The 24,556-nt window shown below is 44.1% G+C and overlaps 1 protein-coding gene across 11 annotated transcripts in view; it reads right to left on the reverse strand.

The window, feature by feature from the left end:
• PDE4DIP (phosphodiesterase 4D interacting protein) overlaps positions 1-24,556 on the reverse strand; it is a 124,269-nt gene that overhangs the window by 36,299 nt on the left and 63,414 nt on the right. For all 11 annotated transcript variants that reach the window (XR_013975012.1, XM_080915889.1, XM_080915897.1 and 8 more), the window contains exons 15-22: positions 21,075-21,245; positions 20,838-20,919; positions 20,035-20,126; positions 16,937-17,053; positions 16,637-16,774; positions 15,854-15,966; positions 14,799-14,926; positions 4,807-4,895 (exon numbers count right to left, since the gene is read on the reverse strand). Coding sequence is in view for 10 of the 11 variants with exons in the window: in XM_080915889.1 (XP_080772015.1) it covers positions 4,807-4,895; positions 14,799-14,926; positions 15,854-15,966; positions 16,637-16,774; positions 16,937-17,053; positions 20,035-20,126; positions 20,838-20,919; positions 21,075-21,245 (930 nt within the window). In the remaining variant the exon portion in view is untranslated. The remainder of the gene's footprint in view (positions 1-4,806; positions 4,896-14,798; positions 14,927-15,853; positions 15,967-16,636; positions 16,775-16,936; positions 17,054-20,034; positions 20,127-20,837; positions 20,920-21,074; positions 21,246-24,556) is intronic.

Genomic DNA, 24,556 nt, shown 5'->3' on the forward strand with positions numbered 1-24,556 from the left:
CCGGGAATGGTGGCGCATGCCTGCGACTGGAGCACTTGGGAGACTGAAGACTTGGGAGACTGAAGTAGGACCACTGGAAGCAAGGCTGCCCTGGGCTACATATTGAGGCCATTCCAAAGGCCCCCAAAATAATGAATAGCTAGGTAAAAATAAACAAGTAAACTTTGTAATCTTACTCCTCTATATACACTATTTGCAATGGGCATAACAAAAATCACCATGAGACTTGAGTAGGGATACTATTAATAACCACTGTTTTCTTAACCTTATGCTTAAAAATTATATCCAGCTTTAATGAAGCCTATCTGTTAATAAAATAGATTCTGGTGTATTTTATTGTTTTCAGCATACCTGTTTTGTTTTAAAGGGAAACATTTTGGCTCATGAAATATGGATGCCAGATAGACCTTAAGGCTAATCTGGTCTGATTTCTCATTTAAAATAAGGAAATAAATCACTGCAATGATTTATAGACCCAGAATTGTCCAATGTTATGGTGCGGCATTATGACATATTATAATGTACACATTTGCAGGTCTTCATTCACAGCATTCTAGAGCATATGGGGGCCACAGGCTGGAGGATCATAGAGATCTGGTCCTTGTCCAGCCTAATTTCAGTTTTCACAGCTCTGAAAGAAAAATTTTTGTTCATTTGTTTGTTTTACTAATTGTATAATTTAAACATAAATATTCAAAAATGAATTAGGACTGAGACTATTTATTGGTTTTTACCATCTATGAAAAGCAAGTATTATCATTTTGTTCCTTAAATAAAACTCAGTGTGAGTCCTCTGGGTCCAGTGGCTTTTCATATCACCTCACTCCCTTGTGCCACCGCTTCTCTAGAGTGTAACATGTGAATATTTCCTGGACCTACTTCAGAGCTGCACTTCTGCTTCAGTGGAGGTGCTTGGCTTTCACCTTCTCACTTCATGGTTCTCACATTTCATATGTCTCAATTTTCAGACACTATTAAAGACATTAAGAAGCCATCATTTCTCAGCTCAGTGTTGGTCGTCATTAGAAAAATGAAAAGCACAACCACAGGGAGCTGTCGCCTCACGTGTATCAGAATGTTGTATATATTTTAAGAATGACACAGGCAGGAGGTTCTGGGCTCTCTGCTCAGAAACACACACACACACTCACTCACACACACACACTTACACATGCACACACTCACACATGCACATATACACACACACTCACACACACATACACTCACACACACACTCAGATGCACTCACACATACACACTCACACTCACACATGCACACACACACTCACACACATACATATACACATATATACACACTCACACACATACACACTCAGATGCACTCACACATACACACTCACACTCACACATGCACACACACACTCACACACATACATACACACATATATACACACTCACACACATACATACACACACATATATACACACTCACACAAACTTACACATGCACACACTCACACACACACAAGAATAAGGAGAAAAAGAGTAAGAAAGAATACTCATTCATAATTAAGGTAAAAACGAGACAGAACTACTCTGAGGTCCAGGATCTCCACTTCTGGATGTATATGCAAAGGAGCTGAGTCAGCAGGCAAATTGATATGGACAACACTATTCACATGGAGCCAACCTGGGTGTCTATGAATTTATGAGCAAAGAAAAATTAGTGACTCTGAAAAAGAGGAGATTTCCTGTTATTTGCTTAAATTTAGAGAGCATTAGGCTGTTGTGGTACTTTCTTATCCTAATAAGCTCATATAAAAAACATACAACCTGGTTATTGTGTTTATAAACTGTATGTCTAGATTGGGTAAATCTATCATTAGACTAATTTATTCCCCAGCTATGAGACCCCTTTACTACTTGGAGCTTCTCCAGAACATGTGGTTCTGCTCCATATTGGCTTCCACCTCCTCTTCCTCCATCCTCTCTCCTTCCCTTCTCCTCTCTCTTCACCTGCCCCCACTCTCTTAGACCTCCAGTTACACCTTTCCCTTCCACTGCCCAATCACAGGCTGTAGCCTTTATTTGACCAGTTAGGATGGGCAGAAGGTTCCCCTGAGATCACCTGAGTACGTCATCTACCCCTCATCGTGGGCAGCCCCTCTTGAGAATGCAGAGGTAACATCAGAATACAAACCACACCAAGGCAACCACAGCATCAGGCTATGTGAAGTAAGGCTGCTCCCAGAAAACAAATGCCACCCCATCTTCCTCACATGGCTTACATGTGGGATATAACACAGCTGAGCCAACTGAAGTAGAAAGAACGGTTGGTGGGGACCAGAGTTTGGTGTAGGGAGGAAGATACAGTGGGGACTTGAAAAGTCACAGGGTTTCACCCAGACAGAAGGAATGGGCTTTGGCATCCATTGTTCAACATGGTAACCACATTTAGCATTAAGTATATTTTAAGATAACTAAGTAAATTTAAAAAGTTCATCATAAAGAAATAAAAGATGAGGTATGTTGGTACTGATTAACTTGGCTTAATTATTTCACTATATATGTGTGTATCAAATCATTGTACTCTGTGTATTTATGATTTGATGATAAAACATTACTACTTTAAAATAGCTTTTCTGAAAGAAGAGATCAGGTTTCGGTTCCTGCCTTCTTTGCATGGGGACTTGACTTCTGATGAGCTTTTTTTTATGCATTGCAAATGTTCAAATGAACAGCAATGGCTGACTTTCTGGTGTCCTTTGTAGCATCTCCTAGGCACTTTTTGAGTCTGGAATTTTGTGAGCAATGTATCTAGGGAAGATGACTATCATGGCCAGGCTTTCTGAAGTCCTAGGAATGAGGAAACAAACTTGTCTTTCTTTGATTCTTACCCAGGAACACAAGGCGAGCTGTTTGTTAGGGAAAATGTGTAGAGCTAAGTTAAGAGGGAGTGAGTGTGGGACCAACAATAAAGTTTATCTCCTAAGGATACAATAGGAAAGAGTTCAGATGCTATATTAACAGGATCTTTTCCCTGGAAACAAGCAAGCAACACATCTTTAGAATCTGGACACACGGTAGTTATGGCAAAGCAAGCTTTATTCAGTTAGTAACAGGAGAGTAACAGCTCAAACCCCACAAAAGATGAACTGAACTCACAAGCAGCTTCAGATACAATGTTACACACCAAGGCTCTTCCTGCTCAAAGCTGGAAATCAGTTTTCAAGAAAAGGTGCTAGGAAGGAAATGGTGCTTACCCCAAAGATTCCTCATCCAGGGGGCATACTTGTCTATAGGAACAAAGCCCTGATCTGAAGGTCTGCTACAATTACACTGAGCACTTCCTATACCGAGTACCAAGACAAGTACTGTGATGTGCCAGAGTAAACGTCCAGGATGGGTGTAGAAGGTACTGACCTTCTCAAAGAAGAGTCCAGTCATCTTGGTGTGAGGCTACAGGAAAGACTGGGGAAGAGATTGCTTTACAAACCTGTTTGCCTGCAAGACTTGCAGCAGCAGGAATAGTGAGAGGACAGCAGTTCGAATCTAATGATGATCATCACTGTCTTCTGTTTGCTTATTTAATCTGACGCTATTCCTGCCCCACAGCTGTTGTAACCGTTGTGTCTGGCCAACATCCCAATCAGTTTTAGAGTAGATTTCTGTCCATCCTGAATATTCTCTCACTCACTCAAAGGTCCTTGATGAATTTGGGGAGGGAGGGGCAGAGGCATCTATGCACCCAGGCAATGGTAATGTAATTAAAACTACAGTCTATTAGCCAGTGAGGGTGACTCAGAGGAAGCAAACCAAGAAGAGCAGCTAGTACAAAATGTTCGAGGGAGGAGTAAAGGGTTGTCATGGCTACAGTGACAGAAAGGAGATCTCGGTAGAAAAAAAAAATCTGTGATGATGTCTGATGTTCCAGACAAACTTGAGTCCTCAGGAGCCCCAAACGATGCCAGACCCTATTCAGTTAGGGTCTGTGCACATTTGGCCTCTTCTTGTCAGCACAGTGGATGCCTCCTTTGTTTCTCACATAGAAAATATACAGGCAGAGCTGCAAGCCTAGTTTCCCCTACAAATCTTTCTGGTAGCCCCAAGGAGGAGAGCACTAGGAAAATCCTGCTTCTTTCTAGCAATGGTCTTCTATCACTGCAACAACTTAGAGCCACGGGCATTTAGATGTGACTTCAAATGTCACCAGGCAAGGGAGAGACACTCCGTTCCAATGATCACTAAAGGCCACAAGTTCTGAGGTCCAGGACATTCAGTCTTGGCCTTGAGACCTTACACTTTCTCTGATGGTGGGCCAGTGCCAAATTCTGAGGCTCGGTGGAGCTGGCTATTGGGTAGCCTGTCAGAACACAGAGCAATGCTGTCTTCACTGTCACCGAGAAAGATCCCTGCCACGAAGGTGCTCCAGTCGTCTGGGAGCGTCTCAGCCAGCTCTCTGTCAGGCAGGCCCGGGGCCTTGCTGTTCCCCAGACAACCTCTTCAGTGCCTCCCTGTCTTCTGTTTCATCTTTTGCTCATAAAAGCCAAAGATGGGACCCATCCATCGTCTTGTAAGTAAAAAATTCTTCTGCAGCTAAAGCTACAGATGGCAAATAGGGACAAAGGTGGTGGGTAAGGAGGGATAAGAAGCAGAAATAAGAAACGGGGGTCGTAAAAACAAATAGTCTGAAGAGAGAAAGAGCGAGGGAGAACAGGGAGCAGACAGGGAGTGGCTTACATGAAAGACACCCTCTCACTCCCAGCACACTAAGGCTGAAGGTGAGAATCAGATCCGAGACCGCGCCCTCCACCCTGGAAACCCGCACACCTGACACCCACTTACTTGCTGGTGGCTGTTGTGTGCAGCCTCCTCCTCGATGCTGTCTGTGAACTCCGTGCTTGTATCTTCAGTCTCATCGCCTGCAGTAGCACCTGGAAGAGAGTGCGGAAGAGAAAGGTGACTCCTTCACAGAAGGCTCCCAGACAGCAGGTCCAATTACACTCTGCCATCCACCCCTGATTTCCCCCGTTCTTCGCACTCTTGGCCCTTCGGTGGAAGGGAAGACAGAACCAAGACTTCTCCTATGTCAACGGTACTTTCTTTCTAACACTAAGCCAAACCTCAAAACAGACTCACATTAACTCTCCAGCTACGCCTCGGGAGCTTTAGAAGAGCTGTTCCTCTCCTCTATCTCAATGCACTTTTCTCCACTCCGCTTACAGAGCAATGTCCCCTTCGTGGCCAGACACTACTAACCTTTCTCCCACCACTGATTGCTGAGCAGGGCCCTTGATTCCTGAGGTCAGGCAGCTCCTCTTCCCTCACATTCCTCCTCCATTGGGACGGTGTATGTGTGTGTGAGTATGTGTGCATGCACTCACGTGCGCATAGGGTGACTTTATCTCTGAGGAAGTCGTCTCTGGGGTTCTGTATCTCACAGAGGTCCAGATCAGGATGTGAGGCACAGGGTGACCCAGGGGCTTTCTTATTCTTTCCTCTAACCACCCCTCCCCCACTGCACTCACACACTCTCTCCATGCTAGCATCCTTTGCCTGGAAGATTCTCTACACTGCTCTGCTCAAACGCTATAGAGCATATTCTTTCATTGTCCAGTGATGTGCTGGTCACCCTGGAGCAAGGAACAGAAGCTGCAGTTAGAGGTCTGGGCAAAGGTCCAGGCTGGTGCTGGGCAAGACATTGAGGATGGCCTTGTCCTGTATCTATACTGCTTAAGAGAGAAGATTGTGGTCAGAAGTTTATATTTAAATGGCCACATGTGGCTAGTTGCTACTATACAGGATGGTACAAACACGTAGCATTTATTCCTTTTAAAACTGATTATAATAAAAGATCAATGAAATTTCATATTAAGAACTATGACCCACACTACTGATTTCCGTCCTCAGAACATCAAAGGATATCTACTGTGATACTTTTGTATCTCATGGATTCTGCCAAGTTAGGGAACATTAAGACCTAGTTCTGTCCCACCTTAGCAACCAACATGTTAAAATCCTCTTCTATCTACTGAGTAACCTGGGGCTCAAAGAAACCCTATGGTTAGTCCAAGGTTACAATGCTGGTTCTGGCAAGATTTGGGCTAGCCAATCATGTGTATGGACTCAGGATGGCAAATCTCAGTTTCACATAGTGGCAAATGCAATCGCTTCTTCCATGACCAAAGAACTCTGTCCTGAGCTCAGAGACTTGGAGATGAAATGTAAACACAAAAGGATGTCATGTGTGAATGGTTGTACTTCTTACCTTTCTCAGGAAAGCCTGAACTACTTCTGCATACCAAGCAAAAACTGGGCATCTCACGTCTACCTTCCAATTCTTAGTGCCCACAAGTCTGTGCCAATGCATTTCAATGCTTGCTCTTCTCATCCATGGACTAAGAGATAGGTGTGCTGTTCTAAGAGCTTAAGGCCACCAGGCTTCACTGTGAATTCTGCCATAATTTTCACACATTCTATCTGGTAGAACCAGCGCCAGGAGTCAGCTATACCACTCAGCATCTTTAGAAACCCACTGCAGCCAGCAAACAGCAAGATTTTCTTACCACTCCCTTAAATGGCAGAACCAGCTCCTAGGGTTCTGGTACACAAAAGTGAAAGAACATCTTCCCTAAGCCTGAGCTGCCCCATAAACCAGTATAACCTGAATGCCAAGCCATTGGTGACATCTGTATCATGCATATTTTTTAGAAAATTCCTCCCTGTCTCACAGTCGACATGACATTCCCCCCGCCCCAGCCCCCATAAAGAAAACGAATTTTCACACTCAGTGATGGGTCAGGAAAGCAACTCTGTTCATTGTTTCCCTAGAGCTAGAAAATAACTCTGAGAGGTAAGGCAGCTCTGTGACGTCAGCATTCCCATGTCACTCTAGCTGGACTGTTGTGTCTGCTCTGCCCTGAATCCACATCCCCAAGTCATTCTGCACTAGGTTCCAGGAGGAAGGTGGGGAAATTTCCACTGCTAAGACCACATTTTGACTATTCCTCTTTAAACTAGCAGGACGGGACAGGGTGCCTTGTTTTTGGCTTCATCAGAAACTTGATACAGATAAAAGAAAAATATGCCTGGGGCTGGAGAGATGGCTCAGTGGTTAAGAACACTGACTGCCCTTCCAGAGGTCCTGAGTTCAATTCCCAGCACCCACATGGTGGCTCACAGCCAACTGTAATGGGATCTGATGCCCTCTTCTGGCCTGTAGGTGTAGATGCAGATAGGGTACTCATACATAAAATATTTTTTTTTAATTTAAGAAAAATATGCCCACTTACCCTAACCCTCTACTACACGGAGGCTTTGTTTCTCCTTTAATGAAGCTTAATGGTTACTCTACTTTTTGCTGAAACTAAAAACGTTGAAAATGTGTGTTTGAGGATAAAGCCAAAACCCCAAAGAAAATAGATTAAGATGAGTGTGTTGCCTCACACAAGGTCCTATTTAGAAACGGTCATTAGACATCTTTGTGTTATGACTTTGATTTTTTAATGGATGAAATGTGTTTAGGGCTGCCATGTGGCTCAGCGTTAGAGTCCTTGCCTAGGGAAGCCGCCGGTTTGATGCCACCACGGTGTACAACCAGGCGGGGGGACCAGACCTGCTACCCCAGTACGTGGAAGGTGGAAGCAAAAACATCAGGAGGGGAGGGTCTTCCTCAGGACCCTGCTCTCCCCCCACCTCACACTTCCAAGAAAAAGAGAAAAGAATGTTTTGTAAAGGAACCCCCTTTCCCAGTGTTTTACAAGGCACCTGAAGACTACCTTCAAAACAATCTTGGGACAATTTACCTTTTCAGTGTCGGTGGGAGATATCAGCACTGTCAGAACTGACCGCCTGCTCACTTTGGATAATGTAGGAGATTCTCCGTGAGCTAATGACCTGCCCATTTCCAATAACCTTGCTTCTCTGAGATGAAGTTTTACATGTCAGCACATACATGTGACTCAACCATCACCCTCATATCCGAGCCCTCAGGGGATGTTCTTAGACATGCCTAGGCTCCGAAGCACACAGAATGGAGGCGAGGCCACGCTCCTCACGGGCTCTTGTTTGTTGTCTACTAACAGTATGATTTTACAAAGTCACAGGAATAAAATGAGACTCCAAAAGGTAACACTTTCTGTGTTGCTGATGTCTACGCAGTATGCAAACACAAGGTACCCTCATCAGTGAGGCAGAAACTCACACTTTCGTGGTATTTTAAAACGGAAGAAGGCATGGTGATTATGTGGACTCTGGTGCCAGGCCATCTGCTGGAACCTGCTGTTGCCTCTAGTTATGTGACTTTAACTAGGGTTAGGAGTTGCTATCTGCTCTAGGCAGCTGTCGTGAACTTCAAACAGCTGAGACTTCAAAGGGTTTGCTGATGCTGTGTGCTTAAACAGTGCTTGGCACACTGTGTAACCACCAGGTCTTGCCCTTAAACAGTATCATTTGCTATTGCTGGTGAACTGAAGTGGTCCTTGGGCTGAGGGGTTGAGAGTTATCCAGACTGGAGGCCACAGAACCTAACTAAACCTAGGCAGCAGGACTCAGTTGTAGCCCTGGTGTTACTGATTTTTACCTGCATACATTTCTTTCTGGATTGCTGTTTTTCATAGGGCATGTGGGAAAGCCCAGGCCCTCAGGGATATAGGATGATCCCTTTGAAAATCTGCCATCATCAACATCATCAAATTAGTGCCACTATGCACAAATAAGCTTCATAGGAAAATTTATGCATTTTCCTTTTAATTCTTAGTCATGTGAAAACTGGGTAGGGTCAAGGCATTCTCCCCAAATTCCACTCTATGGTCATTATTTTGCTCAAGTTATTTATAAGGGAACAGCAAGGAATGGTACCTTCCCACAGTAACTTCAAATAGGGCAGGGTCATGTGTAACTTAATTTTGAAAGTGAATTTGAAGAGTTGAAGGTCACAGTCAGTGTCCCTGAGGAGCCAGTGTGGCCCTCCCTGGTCCACCTCCCTTTCGTTCCCAGGCACTCCACCATGCGCTTGTTATTAGAAAACTCACTTTCACATCACAAACAGTCTTGCTGGCTCAGTATCATGATGCTGCATGAGAATCAAAGACAAAATTCTCTATGAAGATGCATCCGCCCCTGCATTACTGTATCGGCATGGAGGCTCTTTACAGTTCTCCTCAGCTCCTGCTGAGACGTTTCTGTTTGTCTGACAGATGCTGGTCTCGGAAAATAAGGAACAGGGCTCTATTCCCCTCAGACAAGCCTCTTCTGAAGCTACCTCTGTCTTCCTAGTGCGTGTTTCCTAAGAGGGCTGTCCAGCATGAACATTACTAAGAAGCTGTGTTAAATGACTGAAAAGCGGATTATAATCAGATGACCGCCCAGGGTACAGAATCTCAGCAGGACTTTTGTGTCTATCTTTCTAACCGCTTGTTTATTCAATGTCTCAGCTACCTAAAACTACCAGGACATGTATAACTGGGGGGTCATCCTGTTCAGAAGACATGCCCACAGTCTCTGTCCTATAAAGTGACTGTCCTGTTAAGGACTTCTCCGTTTGTGGGGTCTTTTCTTCAAGGAACAGAAGCAGCATGCTCTTGGAGGGACATTAAGAGATGGCATCACCCACTACAGCAGCTGGCCCTCAAATCATCCTGCCTTTACTACTTCTCCTAAGCAAGGAGAGCGAGAATGGATTTTTAAGCTTAACAAGCACATTTCAGTGCTACAGAAGAGGGCAATGCTGGCTGTCTGTTTGTCTTGCTTTCTTGAGAGGAGAAAAGTCATGCTTCCTGTTCATTAAACACACGTGGGGTGTGGCTATCACTTGGGATTTTAGTGCACTGATCAACAGACTGACTACTGAAGAACTTTCTCTTTTCTCACAAATCTTTAAGAATGAAACCAAATAGCTTCTGTTGGCCTTTGATACTTTTATTGGATCAGTAACAAGTTTTGGCATGTCCCAACTACATTAGCTGATACGCTGTCACACGTGAAACAGCACAGGCGCCACAGAACAGCTATTTACAGTTTTCCAGCACACATACGTGAAGAATGGGCTTAACCTGGTGAGGGAAGTCCTGGAGATAACCCAGTTTCCTCATCACGGGCCCCATCTTTCGTCTGAAGTTGTTAATCCCCTTAGCAGCCCCCAGAATCTCATGTGATAAAAGTGAGTAACATCGCTTTTTATTGTCAAATAATTCCTCAAACATTCAAATGCATGGCCTAGAGAAACCACCTGTCCATGCATGTGCTCCTAATGCTGTGCAGTAAATCTCGGCTGTACAAAGCGGGTACATGCGTAGCCGCTAACAGCAAATCCACCTGCCTCTGCTAAGTCTAGGAACAAGCTTGTGCCTATCACTCCTCCTTCTCAGACTAACTTACATCGAATGCTTTGCGACATTGGTGGCCATTCTATTTTATTTCCCAGCTTTAGCATGAGGAGAGCGGTATAACAAAGACTTTAATTTCTGGGATTTGATTTTAAACAATGAGAGAGGAAAAGAACTATAACGAGTGTATCACTTTGTAAGTTGAATTATTCTTACCTGGAATCTGGTAAGACTTTGGCTATGTAGTCTTTGATTTCCCTTCCACTCCTCACTCTCTGCTGCTGGGAAGTCCCAATGCTGTTTTATTTGGAAACCTCATCCTGGCTTGTGTGATTATATAGAAAAAAACTAAGGACTTACCTTCTGTCACTGCTCAGAACAATACAGGCCATGCGTTCATTTTCTAACTATAATGAAATGCTTTAGTTAAACCATTGTTGTGAATGGTAATAGAGTGACTCCAGTCCATAAGCCAAAATGTAGTGAGATCTGAAACTCTTACCCTAGAGAAACCACTGCCATGTTCAATCTACTTATGCAGCTTTGCTTCTTATTACTCGGCTGCCATTGACGGCCTTCACATTCCCAGATGCTTTCTTTTCTCTAGAGTATAAATGGGTCTAGACGACCAAAGGAGGGGAAGTCTGCTGAGCTTCAGCCGAAGAGAATGAGGAAATGCATGCTTGCATCTCTAAACAGGAACGCCCCAATTGTTCTGTGACAGGACCTGAGTTACAACATGGCTTTCCTAGCATCATAGGAAGTCTGTCCCCTTTTCCTGAAGGCCACTGCCAGTGAGCCTCCTAAATACAACCAAGACCCTTGTTGAAGAGACAGCTGAGGTTTTTTTTGGGGGGTTTCGAATGTGAAGATTTTGTGACTTCTATAAAAAGATCATGAAAGCAGAGAACTCTCACAGGAGTTTTCTGAGTAGGTAGGTCTAGTTTTTTAGAACTGTGGCATTCAAAGGAATGTCTGAGCAAGGGATCAGTTTTGCAGTGGCAGCTTAAGAAAAACAAACCTGGCGTAACAGTCAGGCACTTCAGACAGCCAATCAAATGTTACTTCTGAGAAGGAGACAGGTGTCAGCGAAGTGTGACCTGATGCTTCTCTTCCTGACTATGAGACTCTGGATCTAGTGTGCAGATTGGAAGGGGAAGAGCTGAATCAATTTTCTAGAACCGTTTTCATGCTCGGACCCCAGCTCTCACTGCCTCCTGAGCTAGGAGCACAAACACAGTGGTAGGACTCTGTGCACCTCTTCCTCAGAAGCCATGCACATGAAAACTCTAAGTCAAATCTACCAAAACCCTTCTAAGGAGACTCCTTCTGACGGTGGGATCCTACATGAGTTTTGATTTCCTTTATCCTTGAGAGGTCTCCTTCTGTCGACCATAGAGCTGAAAATGTTTTAAACTGCAAACGAGGATGATGCCCTTTCCCCGTGATTAGCAGCACTGAACGTTTGCTGCTGTCTCTGCCTGAACTGAGAGATGTGGGTATGGAGGCAGATGAGGCACATTCGAGGGAAATGAAAAGCAAGCATGCATCATGCTAAAGTGGAGGGGCACTTATTGAAATAGGCCAGCTCCTTTCCAGAGGTAATAACTTGGTTCAGTTGCTAAAAATAAATGTCAGAAAGATCTTGAATACTAGAAGTCCACCAAAGACTGGATTTAAACAATGTAATTTAAACTTGAGGTAGAGGATTTAAGCTCAGTGCTGCAGTACTTGCCTAGCATGCACAAAGCTCTGGGTTCTGTCCCTTATAATCAGATACACAGCAACAAAAGGAGAGAGTTTAGAGAAAGCATGTCAAAAAGACATATATTTTATTTCTTAATGAATCTTCTTACTGGCCATTTTCAACCCAATAGTTCTAAAAACTAGGCTCATCTACTTGAACCCTTACAACCATTATTCTGCAATATTTCCCACTATTTATAAGGAAATCTGAGACAAATGAAATCTAGCAATAATGGATTTTTCTTAAAGTTCTATAGTTCTAATTAAACAAGGCTAAGGGAAAATCTACATCATTATTTTTCTTCCAAGAAATTTCTTATTGGAGCACAAACTTCTATAAGAACTTGATGTTTTAAATCTAACTTTATTGTAATATTAAAAAAAATCCAAACAAAGGCAGACAAATTCAGCTAACATAGGCCACACTCCTACAGAGAAATTAAAATTATAGTATGCTAAATCCAATTATATGATATGAATAACATGTAGAACCATAGTACCGTCTACCTGTGGCTCACACAATGCAATTCATCAGAACTGTGCTTGGTAGCCAGGAGTCAAATTATTGCACAAGCTTGTGGGCCCAGCACATTCCCTCCAGCGGTAAGGTCTCCAGCCTCACTCTAGCATCAGAACCAGAAAGTCAGTACCAGATTTTATAGTCACATTTATGGAATCGATAACAAACTCTTAATTTACTTGTCTGTCAACCTACTCTTGTTGGAGGTCGGCAGATGCACTAATTGTTAACCTTCATTATTATAATCACTGTGAACTCTTAGAACCCTAGAGTTACCTACAGTTGAAACTTAATAGCAGCTTTGCAGAACTTTGTTGTCTACTGGTAAAGTTGAGTAAATTTCCTAACTGCCTTGTAATGACCTTACAGGCTTGTCTTTAACTTTGACATGTTTATAATAGCTCAACTCTATTATCCTCTTCCTTGTTAGTTACATGAATTTTTGTTCAGGCCTTAAAGTATCTTAGAATGGGGGGTCTACGAACACTGGATAGTTCTGCTCCTACTTCTTCTGTCATTAATATTGAATAGTTCCTTTTCTCCCTAAAAGCGGTTAAAACTGTAATAGCCCATCCACTATAAGAAAGGCCACGACTATCAATCTTTGATTTCAAGTGTCTCTCTGGTATTTTCTATCTACATCAAATGGACTCATACTCATCTGTTAAAGACACAGCTAAGGTTACAGAATCTTGAACAGAATTTAGAATGTAACACATGCCATGTCAACACATAGATGTAATGTGTCATGTCCAAAAAGGGGGGGTGGTGGTCTCAGGCTAGCTCAGGAGGGGACTCTGTCTTTCTCAGTGTGCTGGAAAGCCTGAATTATGCTACTTCACACCCTCAGCAGCAGGAAATGCTCTGATACAGAATCCACAGCCCCTTGCAAGTAACCTGTTACCTTTCATATTCTTAAATAAGATGCTAGAAATGAAATCTTCAGTGCCCTTTCTCTATCTGTCATGTTGTCCCAAGAAGGCAGGGATGGTGAGTAAAACCTGTCCGTGGACCTGTGAGGCTGCTTTCTGAGTGACCTGCACATGGCAGCATCCCACAGTGACTTCTTACTCCACTATAAAGAAACACTTGCACCAAAGCAGAGGTCACTAAAGGATGCCACCCAGTTCACCTCCAAACGAGCATCTAGGAATTATACTTTCCCTGAGCTTGGGATACTGGAAAAGATTGCTCTTAAGGGAGATGCTGACAGGCAGGGGTGGCAGCAATGCCTCTAATCCCAGTACCCAGAAGGTAGAAGCAGGGTCATCTCTGTGAGTTCAAAGCCAGTCTGGTCTACAGAGTGCATTCCAGGCCAGCCACAGTGAGATCCTGTCTCAAAAAACAAGTAAAATACCAAAACTTAAAACCAAAATTAAAAAAAAAAAATGGAGGGTGGGAAATATCACATAGAAGATGATCTTTTTTATCTAGAAAATTCTGATTTGGGAAACCTTTTTTAACAGTCATGTTCTGACTAAAAGCCATGCCTGTGGCTTGAAGAAACCCTGGTCCAGTGAAGAACATGAGTTGTACAGGCTTTTATGGACTACAGCGTGCCGTCCACTAATGTGATTTCATCTGTGCCCTGACAGCCAACTCTGAAGCAGCCTTCAAGGGGAAATTTTGCTAGAGACACTTATGGTCTCTACTCCTGAGCTCAGCCCATATCTTACTGTCTAGTTCTTATCCTTAGTAGGGTTATACCACTCCCCAAAGTCACTCTCACGAACTCTCAATCTCTCCCTCTAAACCTAAAACTCATACTTTACTCCTTTATTGGACTAAAAGTTACTTTCAAAGAGCAGAATTCGATTGGATGGCAAAAAATAATACACACACATGCATTTGATGACATGACATGGGACATGTGGCGTGGGTGGTAAGATGGGGGGGGAAACTTTATTGGCCCATGGAAGGGGTAAAGGAGTGAGGACAGGCCAGGGAGAAGAGCAGTGTGGATGGGAAATTAAAACGGAATGATTTAAGATGTGCAGGATGCTTTGTGACCTCGTTTAACTAAAAAGCAGGTCTGCGCAGGGAAGTAAGGAAGGCTAGAGCTGCGTCTCTCTGTGGTGACTGACAGCAGTCCTACCATCACATTAGTACGTCACACTTAGATCTGTCAAGTCACACACGACTTTCTCTGGTTAGTATAAACAGGGTCTCCATCCTGGGCTGCAGTGTGACCCACAGTGCTCAGAAGGCATGCTTGTGACGAACTCCCACACTTTCCAGTTCCCCACCTCCAATGGCGGCCAGGGTCTCCAGCCTGCTTAAACGCTCCAGGCTTTTTCCAAGAACTTCTTCGAGTCGACTGCGTAACACCTGGGCCCCTTCCAGTTCCACCTGCAGGGTTCGGTCTCTCTCAGAGCTGATTAGACATGCCACATGGAAGGAAAACGGGTTAACCATCACTAGAAGGAGTCCATTCATTTCCAAAGAGCCACCTTTGTCACTCGGGCTATGAGATTTCCCAAGGTAACTAGTCTCCAGGGCACGGTAATTGAGTCTATATGGCCTGTGTGTGGCATTTGTGCTCACTGCAGGGGATAAGCAAGGCCTGTACTTTTCTACAAAGCTTGTCCCTTTAGCTAGATTCTAGGCCACTTACACACAAAAAATATAGCTCATTCCTACAGCAAAAGAAGAGAAATTTCATTATGTGATGAAGAGCCTTAGACTGAAAAACCAAAAAAACAAGAAAAATTAAACGTCAACCAAATCAAGAATGAACTGAGGGCTGGGGAGAGCCGCTCTGTCACCTGCTCCACCCTGACAGTGCTCTGAGAGACCAGTTCCAAGGACGAGGTGCTCAGTGACACCTCCCCCTGCTTTCATTTTCCTGAGTGGAAATAAAACATTTCTAAAGCCCAATGAGAAATCAGGAAAAACCAAATAATAATTAAAACATATTGAAAGAACAAACAAGGCCAGGAAGGAAGGCAAGAAAAAATCCCAAAAGTGCTCTGAAAGGAGCCATAAAGGTATAGCACACACAAGCCAAAACTGAGCAGAGCAGGCTTTAGCAGGATACGGAACAGAAATAAGAAGGCACCCACAGAGCGCACTCTCCCAGACCCCTGACCTGTCTGTCTTCTTGGGTAATCTCTGCAGTAGTAATGGGGAAATCTATTTCTAATTTCAGCTGTAAATGCTGAGGCTCAGAGCAATCCACACACAAATCACAGCACCCACATCCTTTCTGTTCCCCTTTAGTCTTTAAACTTCTGCACTTAATAAAACTAGAAGGAGAAAGAATGAAAGCTGAAGGTAAGCGAGCCAGGCAGCCCTCTCTTACTTCTCTGGCTGGGCATAGAACTTGACCAGGCTGCTGTAGAGTTGCCTCTCAGCTTGCAGGGCCTCATTGAGCCGACTCCGTTCATCCACTAGTCCTTCTAACATCAGCAGCAACTAAGGAAGGAAGAGAGAGGCAGCAAGGTGCAGATGGTAAAATGGGAGCTGAACCACAGGGAGTCCCACAAAAGAAAGCACGGCACGTCAGGATGCGCTGTGACCAGCTGTCACAGCTATTACTTCAGCTTTCTATAGTCTTCAAATCAACATTATGCCTGTTCTCATCTTATATCTTAAAAACTATTAATCAATTTCAAACATGAGTGAGAAAAGAGAGACAGAAACAGAGACAGAGAGACACAGAGAGGGATAGAGGAAGGGAGGGAGGGAGAGAGGGAGGGGGAATGGATGCAGAAACACGGGGAAAGAGCTAAGCTGCAGGGGTGAAGGGAGGCCAAGATGAGCAAGAGGGAAGCAGTGAGAACTTAGGATTGTTTCCAGTCTTTGATCGATACTTATTAGCATCCCTGCACCATCACGTACACTGTTCTGGTTTTGGGGAAAGCTTAGGAAAGACATTCACCACCCAGAGACGGGTGTCACTGTAAACCGTAAGCCATGCCAAAGACTAGCTGTGGGAACGTGTAATAAGCAGAGACTGGCATGGGGTGAGTACTGAGAGGCCGCCAGGTGCAGCTGAGGAAGACTTACTTCCTGGAGAACCTGGCACTGAGAAGATTAGACATGGGGTAGAAGCTACAGAGGAACCGGTGTTCCAATAACTTACCTGTTGTCTCTTGTTCCCTGATACTTCCTGACCCTGGGATTCCACTGAAGCGACTTTTTCCCGAAGAAGTAAGACCTCTTGGGTCAGGCGCTCCATGGCCGGTATATCTTCAGGGTCAACCAGTTGCATTTGCAGGTCCTAGAAGAAACATAAGCCAACATAAAAACTAATAACTTTACTCAGCAGAGCAATGAGAGACAGATCTTTCTGCTCTATGTCAAGGCCAAAGAATCCAATATATTCCCTATAGACAGCTGGACTACAAACTATCCCGGTGGTTTGTAAGAAGCTCTGAAAGACCTTTATGAGGTCTTCTTTTATCTGTATGTTCCTGGTCAGGGACTCCAAGTCAGCAGCCTGCACCTGCAGCTCTTCCTCTTGTACAGCCATCATGGACTGCAGGGCAGACAGTTCTATCTGTGGAGAGAGGAAAAGCCAGCATGAGAGGCAAAAGCTTTCTCATGTCCTATTACAATCAGCCAGTACTACAGGAGAAAACTGAAAAATAGTGCCGTGGGTCAAATCAATAAAGTGAGCGTGAGGCAAAAGTTCCTCTCAAAGAAACTGGATAAGTGCTTTTAATAATGTCTCCTATTACTGTAATAACAACTTTAGTTAATGGCTTCACTGGGATATTTAGAAATTGGTTACAACTAGCAGAAGCAAGAAGAAATGCGAGTTTATGTTATGTAATCCCTTCTGCTAACACAAGAGAACATGGCAGATTTATAAAGCCTGCATATTATGCCCTTTAATGAATTACTAAGGTATTAAGCAGCAGCTGCTGCTGACATCATCAGGGATCACCAAACCAGATAAGATGCTTTCTGGTGCAGAGCACGCAACCAGTATAAAGAAACCTCCTTACCAGTTAGTTACACTGGAGGCAAAGAAACCTCACCGCCAGTTAACATTGTAGGCATTAAGCTTTCAGTATTGTATCCCCTTCCCCAAATGACAAACTTGATAACAGAGCTCATTAGACGCCATGGTAACAACAGTCCCTGCTAACATTCACTGTGTGCTTACTACATCTCAGGCATACCTGCATTATCTCAACACACCTATTGATCTGAATCCCTCTAGTCTACCTCTCAGTACCTGCTGCTTGACTGAAGTGTAGCCGGCTCTGTGCTGAGCAGGGGCCCTGGCTCCTACTACTGTCAGCCTGAGTATCTTTCCCAGGGCTGTGGTCTCTCAGCTGCCAGGCTTCCCAAGAAGCCTTGGCGCCCTCACCTAAGGTGATTCTCCTGTGTGTTACTTTCCCTTGTAACTTACTACAGTGTTACCTTATGTTTACATTAAATTACCTTGCAATATATAATTACAACATTTAAGCTATTCGTTTGTTTAGTGTCTGGTATCCGTTAGACTAATTAATTACACAGATGCCCTTCTGCTTCCCTCAGGGCAAGCTGCCTGTGACTGGATAGGGCAATTCCAGTAACTCAGGAATACTTGGTGCTGGCAGCAAGTTCTGCATCTAACACTTTATATCAAAGATACAGTTGCAAAAGTGTCTGTCACTGATTTTTCAGAACTAAGGAATGGAGACTGTATGGCAACTACTGGGCCTCCTTCAGAGATTGCCATGTAGCTCAATAGTTGCATTGTTAAGGAAAACAACAGGGCTGGAGTGACGGCACAGCGGTTAAGAGCACTGGCTTCTCTCCTGCATGGCCCAGGTTTGGTTCCCACAGCACCTTCGTGGTAGCTCACAACCATCTGTACCGTCAGCCCCTCTCCTGACTTCTGCAGGCTCCAGGCACACAGGTGGTGCACAGTAAAGTTTAAAAAAAAAAATAAATAAAAGAAGATCAACAGAGGGAAGAAAATATTTGGCAGCACGCCTGAGGTCCTCAGACAGACTGACACGGCTTTAAGTCCTAGCGCAAGCTGCTGACAAAGGTTTTTTATTGATGTCTAGTTTCCTCATCTGTAAGTGAGAGTATTTTCAGGGCCACAAAGGACTACAGAAAACATCTTTAAAATTCTTGGCATGTGGCAGAAGTCAGTGCTGTCACCAGACAGTAGGGATGTTTACAGACAGTGGAAACCCTACATGGCTGTTAAGGGCCCAGTGTTAGAGGGAATATGGAATGGTTCTGGGCTCAAAAGTAAGTGGTTAATTAAGGATGCATAAAATTGAGCAATAGAAAGTATTTATTCATATACATATTCACAGTCCCTGCCCTTTTATGACGCTCAAAATAGGTCAGAAGCAAAAAGGATGATATTCTAGGTTGGGAATGCACAGGAAGAGAGGAATGGTGTGTGGGAGCCACAGTGCCACACGCGAATGTCACAGAACGTTACAGCAGAACTGGAGTAGGACAGGCAACCAGGGGATTCTTTATGTGGTGACTCTAAAATGCTACATACTCATATTCAAAACTCAGTTATATAATATAAATCTGTAAGAAAAAAAAACATGGCAATAGGGCCAAAAGGTACAATTTAGATGTCAGTGTTACAGCAGAGATTAAGTCATGACAAAATCTGAGAAGCCAAGCTTTCCAAAGTCACCCTAGGAATGCAGGGCACTCATCGACCTAACTGGATTGCTACACGTGAGTCTTCAGTTCAGTCTGTCCATCTGTGCAGCACTAAGCTGTCTGCTAATCAACATCACAGCTGGATATCCAGCTGCTTGCATCGGGAAGACTGAAGGATCTTCTAAGAAAGGGGCTGACAACTCCACTGACTGGTAGAATCACAAACAGACGGGGCGGGGAACATCTGCTCTAGGAAATGGCTTCCTAGAAGTATCTGGGTATTAAGGCTTGAGTTTAAACCTCAGTTTTGGCATTATGTTGAGCTGCTACATCATATTTAAGATAACCAGCATTTCTACCTTTTCACCCATAATGAGGGATGATAGCACCTACTTCACATGGAGTGAGTTTGACCCTCGAATAGCGCAGTATACATGGAGAATACCCAGCACACCGTGTTGCTCGCGCTCTCCCACCCACTGTTTACTGTGTGCAAAATTCACGGGTTGATGTCATCCTTCTTGGCAGGAATCATAACCTGTCTGTTGGCTCAAATGCTTTACAATTATTTCATTTGCTTACTGACAGGAGGGACAGACAAAAAGATATGGTGCCTCCCAGTGAGAACATGTTATTGAGATGAGAAGGGGACATACGACAGTTTCTGTTTTTCTTCAGAGATAAGAAGGGCGTACCTTAAATTTGGAGTCAGACATTATAGGTGGAGAATCGCAATGTTTAAAATATAACCATTTGAAAGAATCTTTCTAGGAGTCGGAGAGCTAGCCTTGACCCCGGCCTACCTGACTTTCTCTTTCTAGGAGTCGGAGAGCTAGCCTTGACCCCAGCCTACCTGACTTTCTCTTTCTAGGAGTCGGAGAGCTAGCCTTGACCCCGGCCTACCTGACTTTCTCTTTCTTTTTTGGCCATAAGCTCGAGCTCCTCCTTGGCATTGCTCAGCTCTTTCTCCAGCCCTGCAACGGTGTCCGAGTCTCCTGAAATGAACGCACAGCACCAGTGTTGATGACTGAAATGTGCAGTGTCCCTGCCGCCCCACTTCTGAGCAGCTTAGTCTAGAACACATCTGGGCACTTAAGAAGAACGTGTGTAGGCGCTTTACTCGGTAGCGATGTTCGTGATGGAAAACCCACAATCAACCCACGTGCTAAAAGGAGCAAATGGAAAAGACCGTTGTGTGTTCACCCAGCAAACTACACTCCGGAGTGAAACAATGAGGATGAAGCGGGTGAGCTCACTCAGAATTCAAGGATATTAAATCTAGATTGGAGAGATTGGGGAAGGGAGAAATGACACACCCATCCATCTAAATCACCTGCTTAATTTTTTAAAAAACATACACAGGAATAAGGAGAACCCAGAGATGAAGCTTATCATCCTCAGCGGGTGAGTAGAAATGAGAGAAGCAGGCAGGGGTGTATATGGGCCTCCTGCGTACACCTTTTCAGAAGTTAACACTTAATTTCTAATATGTAAGCTGCCTTAACAGTGAGTTTGAAAAGAACTTTAAAAAAAAAAAATCCACATAAGGTTTGGGCAGTTTTTCTTGGAAGTGATGTATGTGTCTCTAGATTTTGGGGAAATCCAAAGTGTTTTTCTGATCTAGCATGATGTGTCCTGGGCAAATCTTCTAGACAGCAAGGAGGTGCAGAAGAGCAAAGGATTCACGAAGCAAAAGTGGCACTTACCTAATGTGGACCGGGGTATGCTGGCCTCCTCCCTGGCAGTCAGTGAGGTGCTATCATCTCGAGAGGGCATCTGCATAGAACTCTGAAAATCGGAAGGGTTGCGGGAGGTTAGAGAGATACAGGGACTCTGATCATGGTGGCAGGCTTGGAATCACCTCATGTAGTTTGCAGATGAAATCCCCAAACTACTGCCATAGATGTGACAAGAACATGCAGTCGAGAGTCTAGAGTTCTTACTTGATCAGTTTGCTCTCCATGGTGGGGGCCGATGGAAGTCACTCCAGTTGGTTGGTTAGAGATGAATGCCTGAGATGTGGCAATTAATTCTTTCCCCCCTAAATACTGCCGCAGGGCCTGCAGTTCTGAGTTTCGTTCCATGAAGGCCTGGACCATTTTTTCTGCAGCAGCCTGGTAAGAAAGAACCACAATAAACTTTACCAAAGGCATTATAGTAAAATCAATAAAATTTCTTTTTAAATTTCTTTAAGGATTTATTTGATGCATGTGAGTGTCTTGCCTGCATGCATGTCTGGGCACCACGTGTGTGCAGGTCCCCCCCCCGCCCCAATGGAGGCCAGAGCGGGTTCTCCAGAATTGAGTCACAGATGATTGTGAACCACCTGAAGGTTGCAGAACCCAGGTCCTCTGCAAGAGTAGCAAGTGTTCTTTCCCACTGAGCCATCTCTCCAGCCCCATGTTAGTTATAAGCCAACCACTTATTTAAAGGAAAAAGAACCCTGTGGGACACTCAGAAGTCACTTCTCTCCTGTTTGTACAGTCTGTCACAGAACAGTGTGCACAGTGAACAGCGCGTCCAGCCCAGGCAAAACATCGGGAAGAGGCTCTCCAAGATCTCCAGCAGTGATGCTGGTGTTACGGTTTGTGCAGAACTGACCTGACAAACAGCTTCCTTTATTCAAGCCATTTCTTCAGCCTCAGCCTTTTACCTGAACACCCGTACGGCCGTGCTCTTTGCCAAGCGGCATGCTATTGCCCTGGTCTTTTCTACCTAAGCTGCAATCACACAGGGCGAACGGCACCAACATTCAGTGTTGAGAGAGTGCGGGTGGTCACAGTGGCTGTGGTGAGGAGCTCTGAGGGACAGCGTTCCCCCAAAGCTGTTGCATATGAAACAGTGACTGCCCACTGGCTGTGAACTATTAGAGTGACCATTCACAATGTGTACACATGTGTTACATGCCTTGCACACAGCTTTTACTTGCCAATTATACTTCAATAATGCTTAGGGGGAGAATGTATTTCCACCCTCCAAGTCCTTTTGCTCTGCTTAATTTTTCCCAATGCACTTCCTGTTTCCTAGAGTGTCCCCTTGTGGTCTTCATTATGTTCTCCTCCTCAACAAGAATGTACACTTCAGGAGCAGCTTAGTGTTAAAACCCGAGTACCCACGGCATGACTCACTGGGAACAGGCACTCAATACATACTTAATGAATTACACAATAAGCATCTGTATCAGACCAAGCGAATCTGAACCTCAAACATCACCAAAGCCTAAGTGGTCACGTTGTCAAACTGCCTTCTAAATATTCATATCCACACCCACAGATCGGTGCTGTGCCAGTCCTCACCAGAGAAGCTTCTTACCACAGCAAGTATGGTCAATTTGGGAACTCACAACTGGCCAAGGTGCAGAGAATGTCTCTGGACTGACTGTTCATCCACAGATAGGACATTACATGCGTAATACTTTCAAGAACTTACAACAACCTTCGCTGTCCATACAAGACCCAGACAAGGTCAAGCACAGAGAAGGGAGGGGCTTCTGAGTCCAGCCCCTAACTGAGAAGCCACTGATCTCTGATGGCATCTGGAGGAGGGAGGATAAGGCCCTGGTAGGTTCACTGGGATGGCCTTGCCATTCTAATTCCTAATTAGAATCAGTGGGATATTAAAAACAAAGTTGGAAAGGAGATGGAGATACATCTGGGAGGAATCAGGGGGAAGAGTGAAGGGTGAATATAATAAAGATATTATTACATTCTCAAAGAGATTACATTTTAGTATTTTAGAAAAAGAATATTAAAAAACTCCCCAAAAGAATAAGCAAAAACAAAACAAAACAAAACAAACAAACAAACAAACAAAACATTGGTTCTGTCAACACTTCATCACAGACTGGCAAGGGGCCTGAGAGCCTGTGACAGTTAATGCTTACAGGAAGATGAGGAACCATTTCTTTGATGTAGTTGTTGGTATGTTGGCCTTGCTTCAGTAATCAATCTCCCACAATTAAACTCAGTAGCCACATGCAAAGAAAGACTTGAAAATGGGAGGGGTTCACTCAGAAAAGGGGTGTGTGGGAATGGGAGGTGGAAGAGAAGAGAGAGTAAGGGTGAGGATGACTAAAATTCATTATATACAAGGATAAAACTACCAACCAATAGGAAGAGTAAAATCATAAAACTAGTTTACTTCTAACCCCAGTTGCCTAAGACAATGATTACACAAGGAAAGACCCAGAACTTGTTTGTGACTGCCAAAGCACAGAAATGCTTTACGGCTGGCAAGATGGCTCAGCAGGAGACGGTGGTTGCCAAATAAGCCTGGTGACCTGATTTTGATCTCCGGAACTCAGAAGGGTGGCAGGAGAGAAACTACTCCACAAAGTTGTTCTGTGACTTCCATACATGCACCATGGCACATGTGCTCACACATATATTGTACATACACTCAGGCACACACATAATAGTCACAGTAAACTTTCAGGGGTTGAGAGAATGAATTGGAACTACATTGGCTCAATTACAGAACCGATTCTCTCTGGGAGGAAACCAACTGTGTAGATAAAAAGCGTAGCCCCTATTATAATTTCTAAATGAGAATTGAAAACAAAGCCCTTGCATTTTCAGGATGTAAAGCTTTTGAGGTATGGACAGGATCACTTGAGAGGTATCAAATTATTGCCAACATTTACTATTAAAAGTCTCTCTGAAATCATAACAGCACAAACAAGGTGCATGGCCAGTGCAACCCAAAGACAGTGCTTTGTTCCTGCTCCAAGTGTGCTCTGTGAACCTCACTAGAATCATAGATTCTCAAGCCCCTCCTGTCACTTAATCTCCTTAAAAAAAAAACAAACTATTCAGGTCAATCTTTTGCATGGAAACCAGAAAAGTAGACCCACATGAACTCCACTGGAGCTGCTGCTGAGGTGCAAAGGCTGTGTAATGTTGACCTCCTTGGTGCCAGGTGGGAATCAGGAAAAAACTAGGAACTGACCTTCGAAGCTGAGTGTGGCAGATCATGCCTGTAATCCCTGTACTCAGGAGGCCTAAGGCAGGAGGACTGCCATGAATGAGGCCAGCTTCAGCTACACAGCAAGCTTCAGACCAGGCTGAGCTACAGTGTGAAACCTTGTCTTATATCTCTGAAATAGTGTGCTCGGTTATTCTGAGATTGATATAGCCTTTATTATCCTGATATTACCTTCTCTCATAGTGACCTTCAAAACACAGCTGTTTCTACCTAAAGTAACTCAGATTTTATAAGAATTAACAGAAAATTTGGGCCAGTGAGATGGCTTAGTGGGTAAGGGCTGCTAGCAGCCAAGATGATGACCTCAGTTCAACACTTGGTTTCCAAACAGAGTAGGGACAGTACTGTTGGCCCAGATTTAGTCTTTAGCCTCCTACCTGCATCAGGATACACGCTCCCCAACAGACAAATAAATAAAAGGTAAAACAGTCTATATTTTAAA

This window comes from Micromys minutus (assembly GCF_963924665.1).
Source record: "Micromys minutus genome assembly, chromosome: 4".
Lineage (NCBI taxonomy): Eukaryota > Metazoa > Chordata > Mammalia > Rodentia > Muridae > Micromys > Micromys minutus.